Raw genomic sequence first — 19,248 nt, forward strand, 5'->3', positions numbered from 1 at the left:
TATTTCACTTTTTTTATTTATTTTTTATTTCACTTTGTTTCTTTTATATAGCAGTACTGGGGGACCACACCCTCTGGAAATGCCTGAAGGGTAGAGACAATTGGCCTAACCCCACCGTCTTGAAACATCCAGCTAAATCGCGGAGATCCATCTCGGTTTGCTTGCAAAAAAAAAATTCCAACTCCAGGTACACGCGCTTAGCATGACACTCAAAAGCAGCGTCGGATGGTGGCAAATACTTAAGCTCCCGCTTTCGAGGGTACAAATGCACTCATAATTCATTAAGAGAGATAAAGTGGTCTGGGTGTTTTCCGTATGAGGCAACAACGACCTTTTTGCAAATCACACTGAATTTTTCTAGAACCGCAGGGCCGAGCATTGACTTCTGTATCTCTTTCACAAGCAAAGCAATCGGTTTCTCCAATCCCCATTTCTCGACATCCTTGACCACCACACGTTTTTCTTTAGAAAACATGAAACCTACGGTATCACACCCTGAAAGCGTATGAAGAAGGTAGATGGGGTTAACAAAATCGTTCGGTAAATTGCTGCAAAGCCGATATATAGGCACTGAATAGCTGTGAGACCTGACATAAACTTTTTGCTTTTCACAATTTGGGTGGTTCCCAAGGAATAACATGTAGTGATATAGCCAGACGACAACAATGTCTGTGTCATTCGCATCGACCAAAACAACATCGAAACCTCTCTCCAAACAGTCCAACATGTGTAACAAAACTCTTGTATCGGCCTCTTCATGGGTACAGCTCAAACGCTCTTCAAAGTTTCAAAGAGCCTTCTATTAGAACAGCACTGTATTCAAATTCTTCAATCATCGCCTTACATTGTGCTACCATATCGCCAGCCGAAACTGTTCCTTTCAGGAGGTAAAACGTCCCTTTTCTATGATCCACAATCTTGATTAGCTAGCTCCCGAAATGTCTGTCCAAACTTCTTTTTAAGCCAAAGCAGTCTATGCTTCTGCCTAACAAGTCCATTGTCAATTAAAACTTTTCTTAGCTTTTCTTTGAAATCAGAAATGTGGTAAATCCTTTTTCTTTAAGCCTAGAATCCCTTCTAAAAACGGGGCAAATATTGTTTTGTTCACATCATGCACAACGTCACATTTTGGCTTTGTAGCCATAAATTTGTCAATGCACTTTTTGTGGTACTTTGCCTAAGCTGCTATTAGGTCAGTCCCACTAACTCTGCTGAATACCACTGGCCGTGTGGCGAGAAAAAGTTTTAACATTGGGTAACTTTAGAGAGTTTTTTTTTTTTTACTGCTTCCTGTTTTTGAGCAAAACAAATAACAAGTTTTGTATGAGAAGGAAACGGTTGCAGGTTCCGAACGCGTTTTTTTCTGGTAGTGCTTACATTTTCAGTGCTGGAACACCGCTCTGGAGCAGAAGTTCCTTTCCTGATGGTGTACATGAGCTGGCAGTGACAGCTGGGATGCCATTTCGGACTTTTAGACAAAAAACTGTCTTTTGACGCCTGAGTAAGCAATATTCTGAAATTGGGATCAGCAGATGTTTTCAATGTCTCAAGTAGCCTCTTAGAGCTTTTGATGATTGACAGGTTTTCTTTCTTTTCATCTTGGCAAACAAAGCAAAAAGAAAAATCATTCTTTCTTATTTTTTTGGGGCTCTCAAAAATTCCAACCGTTTTCTTTAGTTATTCTATATCAAAGAATAAATTAGTGAGGTAAATTGTATGCCTTAAAAAGTTTATGTTAAAACATAGCTAACAATACTGGGAATATAACATTTTTTTACGGCTTAACAGTTTGTAACATTTCTCTAGATAAAACCCAGTTTTGTATTTGTTGTACAACTTGTATTACAGGAGTAAATTAAAGTGACGTTTACACTGGCAAGAATCCCTGTCGAGTTGAAAGGAATTCGGTCTACTTGAAAGGATTCTGATGGTGAGTAGAGAGTAGAATACAAGTAGGAAAACGTCTAGCGGGCCGGGAATTCCTTTCTTGGTGAAAGGAATTCGTGTCTACTTTAACGGAATCTCGGCGGCAGTAATGTTAAAAGACAAAAAAAAAGTTTAAGCTAGCTTTTGAGCGCAGTATTCATCACTGCTGAGATCATAAATACTATCAAAACATTTCGGTTGGCTAGTGAATTTATTCTTGTCAGATTTCCAGGTTCGAAGAATTATTTGTCACTAAGACCGGATTCTTTTCAAGTTTTCCTGCACTGTACTTAAACAAAATCGCTGTCCCCAGTCTGGAACCCGGATCCTGGCATAGTCATTTAACAACCAGGAAAGAGAGACTGTTTACACAAGAGTTCAACACTCACCGGTAGTTGAGAAACCAAAAGAGTAGGCTAGAAGTGAGAACTGTTAAAATAGCAATAAAACCTAAATAACTGCAGCTACATTTATTCTATGGCTGCTAAGCAGAGAATTCTTCAACGAACAATTTTTAATGAAAAACAGTTTCCATTAGCCTACGCTATTCAACTTATTTATTATATGGTCATGTGCCTGGCTTCTAACTGACCTGGGCATTCAGAGCAGGACATATCAAAAACCTTTGTACTGTAAATATGTTTCACAAGGAAAGCCTACCTTCAGTGTCTACACCTGTTGCATCAAGTGCAAATCAAGTTTAAGGTCTTCCACAATTGGGCGTTTAGACTCCTTTGCTTGACTTTTTCTATTCAGCTTATCTTGGCAAATCTATCTGGCCGGGTGAACCCTGACGTATTCACACTGGATAGATGCCGCTGCTTATCCGAGCTCAAAGTCGGGTCAATCCGCTTTTTTGTCAATAGTTCAAAAACGAGAAGGGTTAGATAATTTCTGGATCAGTCATTTTTTTGACAATAAATCTCATACAGAAGCCGTTGCAAAAAATGCACCTCATTCAGGCAAATTTTCAAGATGGATCAAGATTAATCCAAAAGAGAGATAAATTGTGTTAACTTTTTCGTCGAAATTTTGTGATTACATCTGAACGGCAAAAGATAAAACCGTTTTGAAAAGGGAATATGTTTTTTTTTATTTAATCACCTTCGATCTGAGGTATAGCTGAACAATTTTGGAGTAACCTGTAATTTTTTATCGGTTTTAAGATATTTTTTGCAGTTTCGATGGATTTTTAAAGAATTTGAAGAAATGTGGATGTCGCACCCATTTGTCGACTATATAACCCCGATTTTCGTTTTCAGCTTGGTCGATTGCATTAGATTGCACACTCAAACCTTTTGCTGCTTGCTGATCCTGCTTGCTTGCTCAATCCTTAAATATCAACATTTCCTGCTTGTTGCTTGCTTGCTCAACCTTTTCCTGCTTGCTTGCTCAATCTTTAAATATCAACATTTCTCTCGTGTGGCTCCCTGACATAAAGTAGCCAAGGGCCTGTTCGGATTACCCTTTATTTTTGTCAAGCGAAAACTTTCCACGTTTTTGGCAACTTTTGGTAAAGGAAATGAAGGAAATGGCGTTGCTCTGTCATGTCCTTCCGTAATTCTGATTTAACTTAACATGTAAGTCCTGTACCAATGTATAAACACGAAGTTAAAACTTGCCTCTGTGCACTAACTCGGGAATTTTATATAGCAATTCAACAGTGCCCCGGATTATAATACCCCCCGGAGTAATATGATTACTTGTAAATATGATGTCTCTAGGTCAGCATCTAAAAATCTAGCTTTGGAATGAACTACTCGCATGTTTAAGGATCCATCGTTTTTGGGTGTTTACGTGTTCACAAAGTCATTTCGCATTTTAAAAACTCTTTCAGTTGCTTGACAATGCAGAATTGTCGAGAAAAATTTAAAACTTAGAATTTGGAATGATTATTTAGAAATTTAGATTATATAGAAAAATTTGGAATGAACTACTTGCAATCGCACGTATAAACATTTTCCATCGTCTTTGGCTGTATAAGAATTCTCAAAGTCATTTCACATTTTATATGCTCTTACAGTTACCTGACTACACAGAATTATCAAGAAAAATTTGATTTTAAACGAAATTCTAGTTGTATTTTGTATCAGATGTAGAACATTTAAAGGGTATTAAATTCTGCGAATTTTGTAATCACTTCGTCCTTTAGTCAGCAGTCTTAAGCTTAACTAATTATTTATTTATGAGTAATTAGTGTGTTATTTGTAAATCAGTCCTGCTAAAAAGTAATTCTTTACTACTACTACCATTACTACTAGCAACTCACCGCTGCACCAAGCCACCTGAAGCCAACACAACTACGTGTACTCCTCCTCCATTCCAATCCATTCCAAAGCCTCCATGTTATAAATCTTTTATTTTATCAAAACATTATGACAGCTTATATTTTAAGTTTTATTGTGGTTTATTACGATTTTGCATGTTCTTAGTTGTGCCAAAGAAAGACTGGGAATATATAATGGCCAAAAATGGAATGAATCCTGTTTGGTTGAGAGACACTCGATACAATCATATTATCCATATGGTGACTGCGGCAAAAGGTGCTGAGGCTTTTTATACGCTTGAGGTAAAATTGTTTAAAAAAGTTCTTTTTTTTTCAGTTGATGTACAATTTGACACTTACTTTTCTTTAAAGATCAAATATAAGCTACATCCTTCGATAAGGCCTATGATACAAAGAAAGTGCACACTTCCCATCTCCACCACCCCCTATATTTTGAACAATGTCTTATTTTTGTACTTTCATAATATAAATAAAAAATCCCCCCCTAGGTTTAAAAAATATTTTTTCCTTGTATTTTCATGAGACAAATCGAAAACAAATCCTTGGTCGGTGAGACTTATGACCATTTTCTTCCGTTAGTTACACAAATAGACTTTTACAGGTTACTTTTAAAGGTAGAAATTGACATTACGTGAAAGTACGTCCTTCAGCAAGGTCTATAGAAACAAAATGCTCAGTTGTTCAGTGAAATTTGCATATTAATTCTTTTTTGCTAAATGGCTTTCTCTTAGTTTTGATTAGACGATTTTGAGAAATAAGGGGTGGGGAAGGAGGCCTAGTTGCCCTCCAATTTTTCGATTACTTAAAAAGGCAACTAGAACTTTTAATTTTTAACGAACGTTTTTATTAGTAAAAAATATACGTGAATTAAGAATTAACTTACATAACAAACTTTTATATTCTTATATTTTTTATTATGTATATGAGGGGGTTTGTCCCCTCGTTAATACCTCGCTCTTTACACTAAATCTTAAGCTTTGTCCCAATTCTTTAAGAATGACCCCTGAATCAGAAAGGCCGTAGAATAAATAGTTGAAATTACTAAAAATACTTTAGCATAAAGAGCAAGGTATTTATCTCCTCCTAAATACCTCGCTCTTTATGCTAAAGTATTTTTAGAACCCTTCATATGCGTAATAATCTCTGTTCGTATTAAGTTTTAATGCTACTCCTTACTTTCAGTTGAAAAAACTTTTTCATGTTAATTTTTTTATTGTTTTTTTTTATAGTAATGCTAGAAAATCCCGTGCCCTTTTCATTGAATTTCTCTTCCCCCATGATATATTCCTCCAAGGAAAGATCCTCCCACATAGTCCCCTCCCCTCAACCCCAAACCCAAAAAATCCCCCTGAAAACGTATGTACACTTGCCAATAACCATTACTGTATGTAAACACTGGACAAAGTTTGTAACTTGCAGCCCCTCCCCCAGGGACTGTGGGGGAGTGATTCATCCCAAAGACATAGTTATTATGGTTTTCGACTATACGGAACAAAATGGCTATCACAAAATTTGGTCCGTTGACTTTGGGAAAAAATGAGCGTGGGAGGGGGCCTAGGTGCCCTCCAATTTTTTCGGTCACTTAAAAAGGGCACTAGAACTTTTCATTTTCGTTACAATGAGCCCTCTTGCATCATTCTAGGGCCACTTGGTCGATACGATGACCCCTGAAAAAAAAAACACCCACCTGTGATCTGTCCTCTTGCAAAAAAACACATTCCCCCAGAAAATTGTTCCCCCAACATATACTCCTCTTCTCAACCCCCCCCCCCCTCAACCTAAAAATCCCCCAGAAAACGTCTGTACTCTTCCAAATAACCCATTACTATATGTAAGCACTGGTCAAAGTTTGTAACTTGTGGCCCCTTTTTGACTACGCTGAATACGCTTTTTGACTACGCTGAACAAAATGGCTACCCCAGAATTTTGATCCGGTGACTTTGGAAAAATAATTAGCGTGGCAGGGGGCTTAGGTGCCCTCCAACTGTTTCGGTCAATTAAAAAGGGCACTAGAACTTTTCATTTCCGTTGGAATGAGCCCTCTCGCAAGATTCTCGGACCACTGGATCGATACGATCACCCCTGAAAAAAAAAACAAAAAAAAAAACAACAAACAAACAAATAAACACGCATCCGCGATCTGCCTTCTGGCAAAAAATAAAAAATTCCACATTTTTGTAGATAGGAGCTTGAAATTTTTGCTACAGGGTTCTCTTATACGCTGAATGCGATGGTGTGATTTTTGTTAAGATTATTTGACTTTTATGGGATGGTTCCCCCTATTTTCCTAAATAAGGCACATTTTCTCAGGCTCGTAACCTTTGATGACAAAGATTAAATTTGATGAAACTTATATATTTAAAATCAGCATGAAAATTCGATTCTTTTGATGTATCTTTTAGCAGCAAACTTCCGTTTTTTAGAGTTTCGTTTACTATTGAGCTGGGTCGCTCCTTATTACAGTTCGTTACCCCGAACTGTTTGATTAAAATATCATTGCGAATAGGCCTTTACTTATGTTATTAATCACTTATATTCTCTTTTTCCCTCATCTTTCCTTTTAGTAATTGGTTTGGGTGGATGGAAAACATTCTAGGGAATAATTGTATTTTTTGTTGCTTTCATTTTTGAAGATAAACCTTCCAACAAGACTGTATTGGGAGGGGGGATTACTGTGTTTCATCCCACCTCCCGAACTTTTGGTCCAACTTGTAAAAAAGGTAACAAAAATGCATATAAACAAATTGTTGATGTGTTTTGTAAAGTTTTGTTTGTGAAACCCCTGAAAACAATAGATTAATATTTAAAGTCAGGGGATTTGCCCCCCCCCCCTCGAAATGTTTGTCCGACTCGTAAAGAAATAACAAAAATACAAATGAACAAATTTTTTTGATATGTTTTTTAAAGTTTTTTTGCACCCCCTCCTCAACCTGGAAAGTATCTGGAAAATATATATATATATATATATATATATATATATATATATATATATATATATATATATATATATATATATATATATATATATATATATATATATATATATATATATATATATATATAACAGATGTCTGAAATCAGGCACTGTTCAATTGCTGAGGCATTACCCTAGGTACGAGATTACCAAGGGAATAAACTAGACTGTTAATTAAATTGATGACACCCTAGGTGAAGGGGCATTAACTTTTTTAAGCCTAGGAAAATCGGGATCATTAAAAATTTTCATTATAAGCTGTGAGTGATGCTTAAAAAGAAATGCTCAACTGGTCTTGTAGCTACAAGGCACCTCTAAAACACCAGTTTTACCCTGTATTTCCTAATACCTTATTTTACCAATTTTACTTACCGAGTTTTTATTTTACGATAATTTACAACACTACCTGTAGCTAATATATGTTCCAGGCAACTTTTGAGACGGATGACCGATTATGGCGAATAAGAAATGCTAAATTTTTTTAATTAAACGAATTCGCGGTATATTTTATATTCTTTTATCTGTTTTGTTTAGCTTTTTTCGTCCTTTTTTGGTGCTCAGGATGGACTGTACACATTAGTTCAAAGTTTTGCCATTACTTCTGCAATAATTAAGCTCATTCGGTTTTATATTCTGGATATGTTATGTTTTTATGGCACTTGGTATTTACCATGTTACATATAGCAATCGCAAATTCTGTCGGCCTGTCTGTCGGTCCCGGTTTTGCTACTATAGGCACTTCCAGGTAAGCTAGGACGATGATTCGCAGGCGTATCAGGGACCGGACCATATTAAATTAAAAATAGTCATTTTCTCGATTTGACCATCTGGGGGGGGGGGGGAGTGGGGGGCCGGTTAATTCGGAAAAAAAGAAAAAATGAAGTATTTTTAACTTACGAACGGTTGATCAGATCTTAATGAAATTTGATGTTTGAGCTCTTATTTTAAATCCCGACCGGATCTGGCGACATTGGGGGGGGGGGAGTTGGGAGGAGGAAACCTAAAATCATGGAAAACGCTTAGAGTGGAGGGATCGGGATGAAACTTGGTGGGAAAAATAAGCACAAGTACTAGATACATGATTGACATAACTGGAATGGACCCGCTCTCTTCGGGGTAGTTGGGGGGGGGGGTTAATTCTGAAAAATTAAAAAAATGAGGTATTGTTAACTTACGAACGGGTGACCGGATCTCAATGAAATTTGATATTTAGAAGGATATCGTGTCTCAAAGCTCTTATTTTAAATCCCGACAGGATCTGGTGACATTGGAGAGGGGGAGTTGGAGGGAACCTAAAATCATGGAAAACGCTTAGAGTGGAGGGATCAGGATGAAACTTGGTGTTTACGAAGGAGTGATCAGATCTTCATGAAACTTCATATTTAGAAGGAACTCGTAACCCAGATCTCTTATTTTAAATCTCAACCGGATCCAATGTCATTGGGGGGGGGGCAGTTGAGGGGGACCGGAAATCTTAGAAAATACTTAAAGCGGAGAAATCAGGATGAAACTGCAGAGGAACAATAAAAACAAGTCTAAGATGCATGACTGACATAACCGGACCGGGTCCGCTCTCTTTGGTGAAGTTGGGGGGGGGGGATTCGGAAAAATGAGGTATTTGTAGCTTACGAACGGGTGACCAGATATTAATGAAATTTGATATTTAGAAGGATCTTGTGCTTTAAAGCTCTTATATAAATTCCGACCAGATCCTATTATATTAGGGGGAGTTGGAGGGGGAAACCGGAATTCATGGAAAACGTGAAAATTGGGGTATTTTTATCTTAAAAATAGGTGATCGGATCATAATGAAACTTGATATATAGAAGGATCTTATGCTTCAGATGCTCTATTTTTGGCTCGAATTGGATCCGGGGACATAGGGGGTTGGAGGAGGGAAACAGAAATCTTGAAAAATGCTTATAGTGGAGAGATCGGGATGAAACTTGATGGTAAGAATAAGCACAAATTCTAGATACGTGATTGACATAATTGGAACGGATTCGTTCTCTTTGGAGGAGCTGGGGGGTGTTAATTTGGAAGATTTAGAAAAATTGAGGTATTTCTAACTTGACCGGATCTTAATTAAATTTGATATTTAGAAGGAATTCATGTCTCAGAGTTTTTATTTCAAATCCCAACCAGATCTGTTGACATTGAGGGGAGATGGAGGGGAAATCGGAAATCTTGGAAAACGCTTAGAGTGGAGGAATCAGGATGATCCTTGGTGGATAAAATAGGCAAATGTCGTAGATACGTGATTGCCGTAACCGTACTGGATTCGCTCTCTTTGGGGGACTAGGGGGGAGGGGTTCAGTGCTTTGCTGAGTTTGGTGCTTCTGGACGTGCTAAGACGATGAAAATTGGTAGGCGTGTCAGGGAGCTGCACAAATTCACTTGATAAAGTCGTTATTCGGACTTCTCCGTAACAAGGAATTATCCGTACCAAATAGTTTTCCCCTCGGCACAATTCTGTCACAGAGATTTGCAGTACAATACTCAGAGGTGCCAATTGAAGGGGACAATTAACATCCTCTCAGATTTTAGAAAATCGCCTCTTTGGGTCGTTTTATTAAGAAAGCCCCTCCTACATTCTAAATACTTTTTTTGGTATGTGAATAAAAAAGATTAGGAGTCACTACCTCCACCCCCACACATTTTCAAGAATTGTAGCCTGACTATTCTTCTTAAACTTGCATGTAAATTAGTCTCTATTTTAGGTTCTAATAATCTTGCTGATTTGTTTAATAAGTGTGCTTCCATGATTTAATTAGTAAGAAATTCATGCAAGAGGATTCTTGTAATTATCCTCTGTTTTTGTTTCGTCTCCATGGTTACCAAGAAATAAAGCAGGAATGATCCGTCTTTAAAAAAGCTGGGGCGTGAAGATCTATTCTAATCCTGAAAAAGATATGATTAAGTTATACACATATTGAGTATGTTAAGCAAATAATATATATTATTTATATTGAATATAGAGATAATTAATAGTTATATGGAATTATCTTTTTTTTTTCGGTTGCATAGCATCACTGCCTGGCAAAAAGGTCATACGTAATATTTCAAAAGTGGGATAATTACCAGAATCCGTATATATATATATATATATATATATATATATATATATATATATATATATATATATATATATATATATATAATTACCATATTTATATATTATATATATATAATTACCAGAATCCGTATATATATATATATATATATATATATATATATATATATATATATATATATATATATATATATATATATATTCCTTTTTCCTTTTTTTTGCTTCATCAAAATGCTGAGATTTTACATATAAGACTATTTAATTTAAAAAAAAAGTTTTGCTGATGGAAGTAAAGATTGAAGAGGAAACTTAAACTTCAAATTATTGCTCTGCAGCCAATATATTTGCAATATTGGTTCAATAAACTGACTTGTAATATTTGTCTGAATTTGTAGCAGCAGGCGTATTTCCTAAAGGAGCAGAAAAAAAAGGACACATAAGTAATACGCATTCAGAAAAGTGGTCTTGAAAAGTGAATTAGAAAAGTGAAGTTGAACTTCAACTTCAATTTCAAATTATTGCTCCGCAGCCAATATATTTGTAATATTGGTTCAATAAACTGACTTTTAATATTGTTCTGAACTTGTAGCAGCAGGCGTATTTCCTAAAGGAGCAGAAGAAAAAAGAAAAGAAAAAAATAGGACACATAAATGATACGCATTCAGAAAAGTGATCTTCCTGGTTGTTCAAGGTGTAATGGGGGGTGGCTTTATTTATCCTGTGTAGGTTTTTCGACAATGGTGATTCTGATAGTATACTTTTCCCTACGATCGGAACTGATTTTTGAGGAGTTTCTGTATGACCATATCCAGAGGGGGCTAGGATATATACCCCCCCCCCCCTCGAAAAAACCGTTTCGAGCTCTTTCAAAATTCCTGTAAATGTGTTTTCTAAGTAGTATTTTACTATTCAGATTAATTAAAATAATAATCACCATTTCTGAATCAGCAACAAATTAAACGTGTAATAATTAATGAATAAATAAATTCTTATTGTCATTTTATTTATAATATTTTTAATTGTATTATTAAGTTTCATCATATTACATCCGTATTTTTTGACACGAAAGGTGAAATCATATTCTCTTTGGGTAGGTAAAATCACGAAGTTATGGAAGCTACAATAGCGGGACGAGACAATTGCTATCTGCTTACCTTGAAGGAGTAAATTTTTCTTACTCAAATTTGTTTGACCCGTCGTTTTCCTGTGTTTGTCCCGCATTTGCACCTCAGTTTTGTAACAAGTGCTAAATTTTGAGGGACTTGAATTTTTTTTTTTTTTTTGTTTGTGTGTCAGTTCACTCTAACTATGTGTGGGGTTAATTGTCTTCATATATCCAACTTTGCCAATATTTTTCTTAAAGCGATTAGCTGAATTTTTGGGGTCCAATGCTTAGACCCCAAAGAAGATTTACAAAGTACTAAGGACGCCAAAATAAATACACACCTAGACCCATCTTAGGCTCACTCATCCCTGAAATTGGTGATTTTTTAAGATTTTTCTTTTGGCTGTTTCAAAATTATAAAACATTTAAGGTAGTGCCGCATTATCGTCAGTGTTGACACATTGAACCGTTAAAATGTATTAGCAAAACTATTTACTTTAATTTGACAACACTTTTTGTCCGACAAAATTAAAATATTAGTAATATTTTGGTCTCTAAAGACAACTGCTCCTTCAAAGGAATATACATCATCTTAAGCTGTTTGAAAAAAAAAAAAAACATGATTTTTCGTCTGAGTTTCTTTTTTTTAATCTGTCGCCGCTATTACGAAAAACTGTATAACTCCATGTGAAGATCTTTTCATTATAAATTGAGATCCCAATGTTCCTTTTTTTTTTTTAGATGTTCATGATTTCCGCTTAAACAATTCAAATAGTCATATTTCATTTTCACTGTCCTTGGTAATTTAATGTAATTTGATTAGCCATTCGAAGTTCTTAAATTATTTGTAGTTATGTAAGTTTCGACCTAACCAATTCAAACAATCATATTTTATTTTCACTGTTCTTGGTAATCTAAAGTTCTTAAACTGTATGAAGTTGTATAAGTCTGCACATAATCAATTTGAATATCATCTTTTAAATTTCACTGTCCTTGGTAATTTAAAGAAATTTAATTGGCAATAATGGGTAACTTAAAGCTCCTAACCTATATTTTGTTGTATAAGTTTCGATTTAACAAATTCAAACTGTCAGATTTGATTTTCACTGTCCTTGGTACCTTAACGGAATTTAGTTGGAAATAATTGGTAATTTAAAGTTCTTAAACTGTATGAAGTTGTATAAGTCTCCACATAATCAATTTGAATATCATCTTTCAAATTTCACCGTCCTTGGTAATTTAAAGCAATTTAATTGGCAATAATGGGTAACTTAAAGCTCCTAAACTATATTTTGTTGTACAAGTTTCGACTTAACAAATTCAAACTGTCAGATTTTTTTTTTCACTGTCCTTGGTACTTTAACGGAATTTAATTGGAAATAATTGGTAATTTAAAGTTCTTAAACTATATGTTGCTGTATAAGTTTCAACTCAACCAGTTCCACCATATTTTTATTTTTACTGTCCTTGGTGCTTTAAGGTGGGATTTGAAACTTGACAATAATAAATGTCCATAGTGACCTTGAATAATTTCTGAGGGAAATATACCTTGCCCACTTGGATATATATATATATATATATATATATATATATATATATATATATATATATATATATATATATATATATATATATATATATATATATATATATATATATATATATATATATATATATATATATATATATATATATATATGAATATATATTTGTCTTGTTCCTGTGTATCCTGTGTCTGCCCCACGTTTATAAACCGCATTGTAGTTAGCAGTAAATTTGGGGAGTAGATTTCCGTTTATATGGTCGAGTTCATGCCTGGCAAAGATCCAAAATTTAAGACTACACCTTTTCTTAGAAAAGTTGGAGCTTGAAGCTAGTACCTCAAATCCCTAGTTTATTTGACATTTTTACAATTTTCTCCGATTTGTCTCGGGGGTGTGATGTGAGCATTTACTTTATTTGAATGTATGCCAAATGGCGTTTCGGTATTTCTGCATTGCTATGGATTTAGTCCAAACTTAGCAAATCACTGCGTTTTCATGATTTTGTATATTTGTTTTTTATTTTGCTTTTAACATAAGAATATGCAATACAATCAGGAACTCTTTTTTTTTATGGCTACAAAGTTGTAATGAATGTAAATTAACACACTACAATTGATGTAAATATAAATATCATAAAATTTTGTTTACCCAACGGCTAATTTTTTTTTTTTTAGAGAAAGTTTGCCCTTTTTTGTTGGCAGTTTATAAGGAACAACTTAACGCAAATATACAAAAGAAAATAACTGAATATTTAATGTTTTTTAATACCAAATGTTTGACCGGACCTTTAATGTGTGTTCTTTCAAGTCGTATCTCATACTTGGAGTCATGCTAATACTAGTACTAACAACTCACTGTAGCACCGAGCTGGTTTAGTAAAACAGCTGCGTTTGCTCCTCCTCCATCTCAACCTATTCAAAGCTTTTCATTTTGCCTCTGATGGATGGCCAAAAAGTACAATCTTTGGCAATCTGTCATCTCTACCCATCTTAACTTTTCTTTGATCATAGTCCCAAAAAGTTGGGTCAAACCCACAGCTTAATTTTTTTGTATATACTCAGTCAATAGAGTATATCAACTCCCCACACACAATTCTACCGCTCTAATGCTCTCATATAAAAGGAAACTACTGAGTGTATAAAAATAAAATAAAGAACAATGGCTTTTACACTAAACACTGCATCAGAGCTAGTATTTAAGTCCATGTAAAATTGTAAGTTCGCTACTGGTTTACGTTGACCGAGGGATTGACTTTCCGCCACACGGCTTACATCTCAAACTGCCACTTGTTCTTCCACGCATGGTACACTCTTTCCATACCACGTCTCTTTGCTCCACACATGAAGCACTTCGCACTGTATATGGCACACTTTACGTCACGCATGGCATACATCCACGTGGCTCGTACCACCTGGTGTGCATGTTCTTTGAAAGGGACAACTCCATTTTGTTGGTGCATAAATTTTAAACATCAGGCAGAAGGGCCGGAAGAGTTTTTTTTTGGGGGGGGGGTATGTCTTAGACATGAGGCATATCTGAGTTTTTGTTCGTATAAATGTTTTTCTAAAGCTACTTCCGGTGGGTGGGCACTTGGGTGAGTAACGAGAGATAGCCCGAGATAGGCATGCCCGTCTTTGTTATATGTGTATAGCAACTTTACTTACTTTATAACTATTAATTAATTTGCTATTGAATGATTAATTTATAGATTGATTAATTCTGTTTGAAATCTTTTTTTTTTCTAATTCTTTATATAAGTTTAGCTGGGTGCCCTGAAATATCTATAGATGCAAGTAACCAAAATTCTAGAGTGGATTAGATATTTTAAGTATTTTTTTTATATTAATGAGAGGGAGGAGTGGGACCTTGCATTTCTCCTCTCCCTATGCATATACGTCTGACTTTTGGTATATTCCAAAATTTGATCTCTACTTTTATAGCTAGAAAGTACACTTTTTGGGGTTTGAAGAAGTATTTAGGGTTTGATGGGGTTTTGTTTAGTTTTGCATCAAATTTTTGGAGCACGTTCCTTTGAAATAACTAAACTAGCACGATATTTTGCTAAGTAAATCTAAAAAATATCTGGGGTTTACCCTAACGTTTTGAAGTACTATCTTATTAGATGTGGTAATTATGCATGACAAACGTCAATAATAAGTGAATTATTTGGAAAATATTAGAAGCTATAGGAGAAACCATAAAAACTCGACATTCCATTGGGAGAGGGGATTTTCCGGCTCACAAGACTTCTATAGGTACGTCCCTCTCTTTTTATGTTCTGGTTTTTCTTCTGTTTAGACTTAATCTTCTTTTTATGTTTTTAATCATATAGATTTTTATGTAATAGTTATATTTTTATTTTTTATTTGTTATGATTTATATTCTTATCTCCTGTTGTAAAACCAGAGAAGTCATAAATATACACAACCACATTCTGTGTTTTCAGTAAAGCCAGCGGAATAGCAACATGAAAGAAAACTTCCAGAAGCTATAGCCTATTTACACGCAATTTCTCAGTCTAATTTGTCCATTTACCTGTCTGATTTGAAATAGTCATAGCTCGGAGAACCTTATAAATGAAGACGTTGAATATGTTCTGTTTTGCATTCCCCTCAACTGAGGAGGAATTCCTATTTTCTCTTTAATATTAATAAAAAAAAATAACAATACAAGTCTATAATTAAATCTTCAGAGATTATCTATCGGGCATTAAATAATTTTTTTGCGAATTTTTTCTGCTAAGCTGTTCTCCGATGGGAGATCAGATAGTCAGTTAATCAATATATTGATCCGGTATATCGATATATTTGGTATATAGGATATATTCAATGTTTGATATAATAATTTTGATATATTAAATTTATTAACTTCGATATAATAATTTCGATGTGTTCGATATAACAACTGAATATATTTAATATATCGATTCTGTTTAGATCAGTCAAAGTTTGGTCCTCCTAATTTTTGTTGCCGTATTGATCCTCCCTTTGAGAACACTTTAGATAACGTTTTGAGAAAATGTCTTAGGTGTGGCAGCGACTAAATATATTTTCCGACAAAATACCTTTAGGTGTGGCAGCTATGAAATATATTTTAAAGTATCTTAAAATGCTACTCTTTACCGATATTTTGTTATTGTGCCTATTTTGCTTTTTTATATGTTTCTAAAATTGCCTGTAGATGGCGGATAACACACACACACACACACATATATATATAGTTCTTATTGTTTAGGATCATTTGGCTCGTAGTGAATCCTTACCAGCTGCACAAATGTTAGATGATAGAGCAGCCGAAGCATGGATTGGACATCCCTATTTTGATGTTATTGACAATTCAACAGAATTTGACACCAAACTCAGAAGAATGATCTCTGTAAGTTTTTTTTTTTTACGAAACAGACAACAGTACCACAACATTTTTAGAGTTTTAAGTTTTTGGGGTTTAACACCATCATTAGGGTTTGAGAGCCTCTATTAAATTATTTGACATATACCAAATGGATAAAATTTTGAGGCTGCTTAGCTGAGAGATACTAAAATAAATTTTTATATTATTAGTAGTCTTGCGAAGGTCGAAAAATGATATTTGTAAGTCTATTTGCTTTTTTTCTTTCTTTTCTTTTTTTATATAAACTTTAATCTTTTATTAAAATCTTTAAATAATCTTTAATTAAAAATCTTTTTTATATAAACAAACTATACCCCCTTGTATCCCTAGCCATGGAGCCTTTCGAGGGGGAATAAGTGTATTGTAAAACCATTTTGAATTGTATTTTGTATTCTATTCTATTGTATTCTATTGTATTAAATTGTGTTTCAAACAATTCGTGGTAGCGAACTGTAGTAAGGAGCGACCCGCCTCCATAGTAACCGAAACTGTAAAAAACGGTATTTTGATAGCAATAGTTCTATCAAAAGAATCGCATTTAAATGTTGATCTTAAATATATAAGCTTCATCAAGAAATCATCAGGTTTTTTACTGTTCTAAAAAATTGAGAGAAAGAGTCAAACTTTAGCGTAGAGATCGGGGCTTTGAGGATGGAACAGCTTCATTCATATACGGAGTAATTTCTATTCGTTTTAAGTTTTAATGTTGCTCCTTACTTTCAGTGAAGTTTTTTTTTAAATTTCTGATCGAAATCTGGCTGCTCCTCTGCTGAAACAGACAAACTTCTTCTTCTTCTTCTTCTAAAATGGTCGTTGAAATTACCAAGGAAATTGAAATACATAAACCTCAGGCCTATTCATACATGAAAACATTGATTTTTTAAAGTTTTTTCTTTTGGTTGGTTCCAAATTGTAACATGTTTGGGAACATAATATTTCCGTCGGTGTTGCCATGTAGAACCGTGAAAATAAATAAGCAAAACTAATTAATTAAATTTGACAACACTTTTCGTCTGTAAGAATTAACTATCTGTTGATCTAGTTTTTTTTAATTTGAGAAGGAACGCCTGTCGTGCGCAAGAATCCTGACATCAAAACTCTGTTGATTCCGAAATACTTCCGTTTGAAACCTTCAAAGGAAAAGCTTCAAAAGGAATTACTTTCTTTTGAAACCTTCAAAGGAAAAGCTTCAAAAGGAAAAGCTTTCTTTTGAAACCTTCAAAGGAAAAGCTTCAAAAGGGAAAGCTTTCTTTTGAAACCTTCAAAGGAAAAGCTTCAAAAGGAAAAGCTTTCTTTTGAAACCTTTAAAGGAAAAGCTTCAAAAGGAAAAGCTTTCTTTTGAAAGCTTCAAAAGGAAAAGCTTTCTTTTGAAACCTTCAAAGGAAAGCTGCATCTTTCAGCTTTGATTCACTCTCACTCAGAATCTGCTTACTCTGCTCTATTTTTTAGTGAAGCTTATTCAGCTTTATCGTTGGGGGTTTACTGTTCTTTATTATGCTTAGAAAGTTGACTGCTTACACGTCTTAATGTGTCCTTTTGCTTTATAGAGTGTTTGCCAAAAGATGGGTATTGATACGGGTGACCGCTTGGCCATTGGAGCAAAAAAAGTGAAGTTTCTTGTTCGGAGTCTCCCTGATGACTCCAAATTTCCTAAATTTCAAGATTTTGAAGTCGTTCATGAATATCTTAAAGCTTCTGTAAGAAATACTCAGCCTAGATTACGAAGAAGAGGCCAAAATGGTGAGCAATTGCGTAATTTATGTGAGGTTGTTGAATCTCCATTTTTCTTCTATTGAATTTAAGTGGGACGTGTTCGAGTAATATTTTGTGTTACCTTTAACTTTTTCTCAGAAATTTTAGGCTAAGTTTGAATTTAAATTGCATTTCTGTTAGAATTGAGTTTTGAGAATTTTTTTTTAATAACGTTCTGCGTTATCTGTGCCGCCGTTTCTTAGGTAAACTTAGGTTAAGAGTGAATTTAAATTGCACTTCTATTAAAACTACGTTTCGAGACATTTCTGAATAACGTTCTACGCTATCTGTGACCTTTTCTTCGATAAACTTAGGTTGACTGTGATTTGAAATTGTACTTCTATTACAATGAAAGTTATAGACTTTTCTTGAATAGCTTTCTACATTATCTGTGATCTTTTCTTAGATAAAATTAGGCTGACTGTGAATATAAACTGTGTTTCTATTAAAAGGAAGTTTTGAGAGTTAAGAGAGTTGAGAGTTAATAGAGAGTTCTATTAAAAGGAAGTTTTGATTAGGTTAAGTTTAATTTAAATTGTGTTTCTCTTAAAAGGAAGGTTTGAGAGACTTCTCGAATAACGTTCTACGTTATCTGTGACCTTTTCTTAGATAAACTTAGGTTGACTACGGATTTAAACTGTACTTGTATTAAAAAGAAGTTTTGAGAGACTTTCGTTCTGCGTTATCTGTGACCTTTTCTTAGATAAACTTAGGTTGACTACGGATTTAAACTGTACTTGTATTAAAAAGAAGTTTTGAGAGACTTTCGTTCTGCGTTATCTGTCACCTTTTCTTAGATAAACTTAGGTTGACTACGGATTTAAACTGTACTTGTATCAAAAAGAAGTTTTGAGAGACTTTCGTTCTGCGTTATCTGTGACCTTTTCTTAGATAAACTTAGGTTGACTACGGATTTAAACTGTACTTGTATTAAAAAGAAGTTTTGAGAGACTTTCATTCTGCGTTATCTGTGACCTTTTCTTAGATAAACTTAGGTTGACTACGGATTTAAACTGTACTTGTATTAAAAAGAAGTTTTGAGAGACTTTCGTTCTGCGTTATCTGTGACCTTTTCTTAGATAAACTTAGGTTGACTACGGATTTAAACTGTACTTGTATTAAAAAGAAGTTTTGAGAGACTTTCGTTCTGCGTTATCTGTGACCTTTTCTTAGATAAACTTAGGTTGACTACGGATT

General features: G+C 34.5%; 1 protein-coding gene across 1 annotated transcript in view; it reads left to right on the top strand.

Moving 5' to 3' along the window:
* LOC136025863 (TRPL translocation defect protein 14-like) overlaps window positions 1-19,248 on the top strand; it is a 37,864-nt gene that overhangs the window by 9,395 nt on the left and 9,221 nt on the right. Inside the window, exons 3-6 of the mRNA XM_065701904.1 lie at window positions 4,359-4,495; window positions 11,355-11,423; window positions 16,144-16,284; window positions 17,847-18,039. Coding sequence (XP_065557976.1) covers window positions 4,359-4,495; window positions 11,355-11,423; window positions 16,144-16,284; window positions 17,847-18,039 — 540 coding nt within the window. The remainder of the gene's footprint in view (window positions 1-4,358; window positions 4,496-11,354; window positions 11,424-16,143; window positions 16,285-17,846; window positions 18,040-19,248) is intronic.

Source organism: Artemia franciscana, chromosome 4, assembly GCF_032884065.1.
Source record: "Artemia franciscana chromosome 4, ASM3288406v1, whole genome shotgun sequence".
In the NCBI taxonomy this organism is placed as follows: Eukaryota; Metazoa; Arthropoda; class Branchiopoda; order Anostraca; family Artemiidae; genus Artemia; species Artemia franciscana.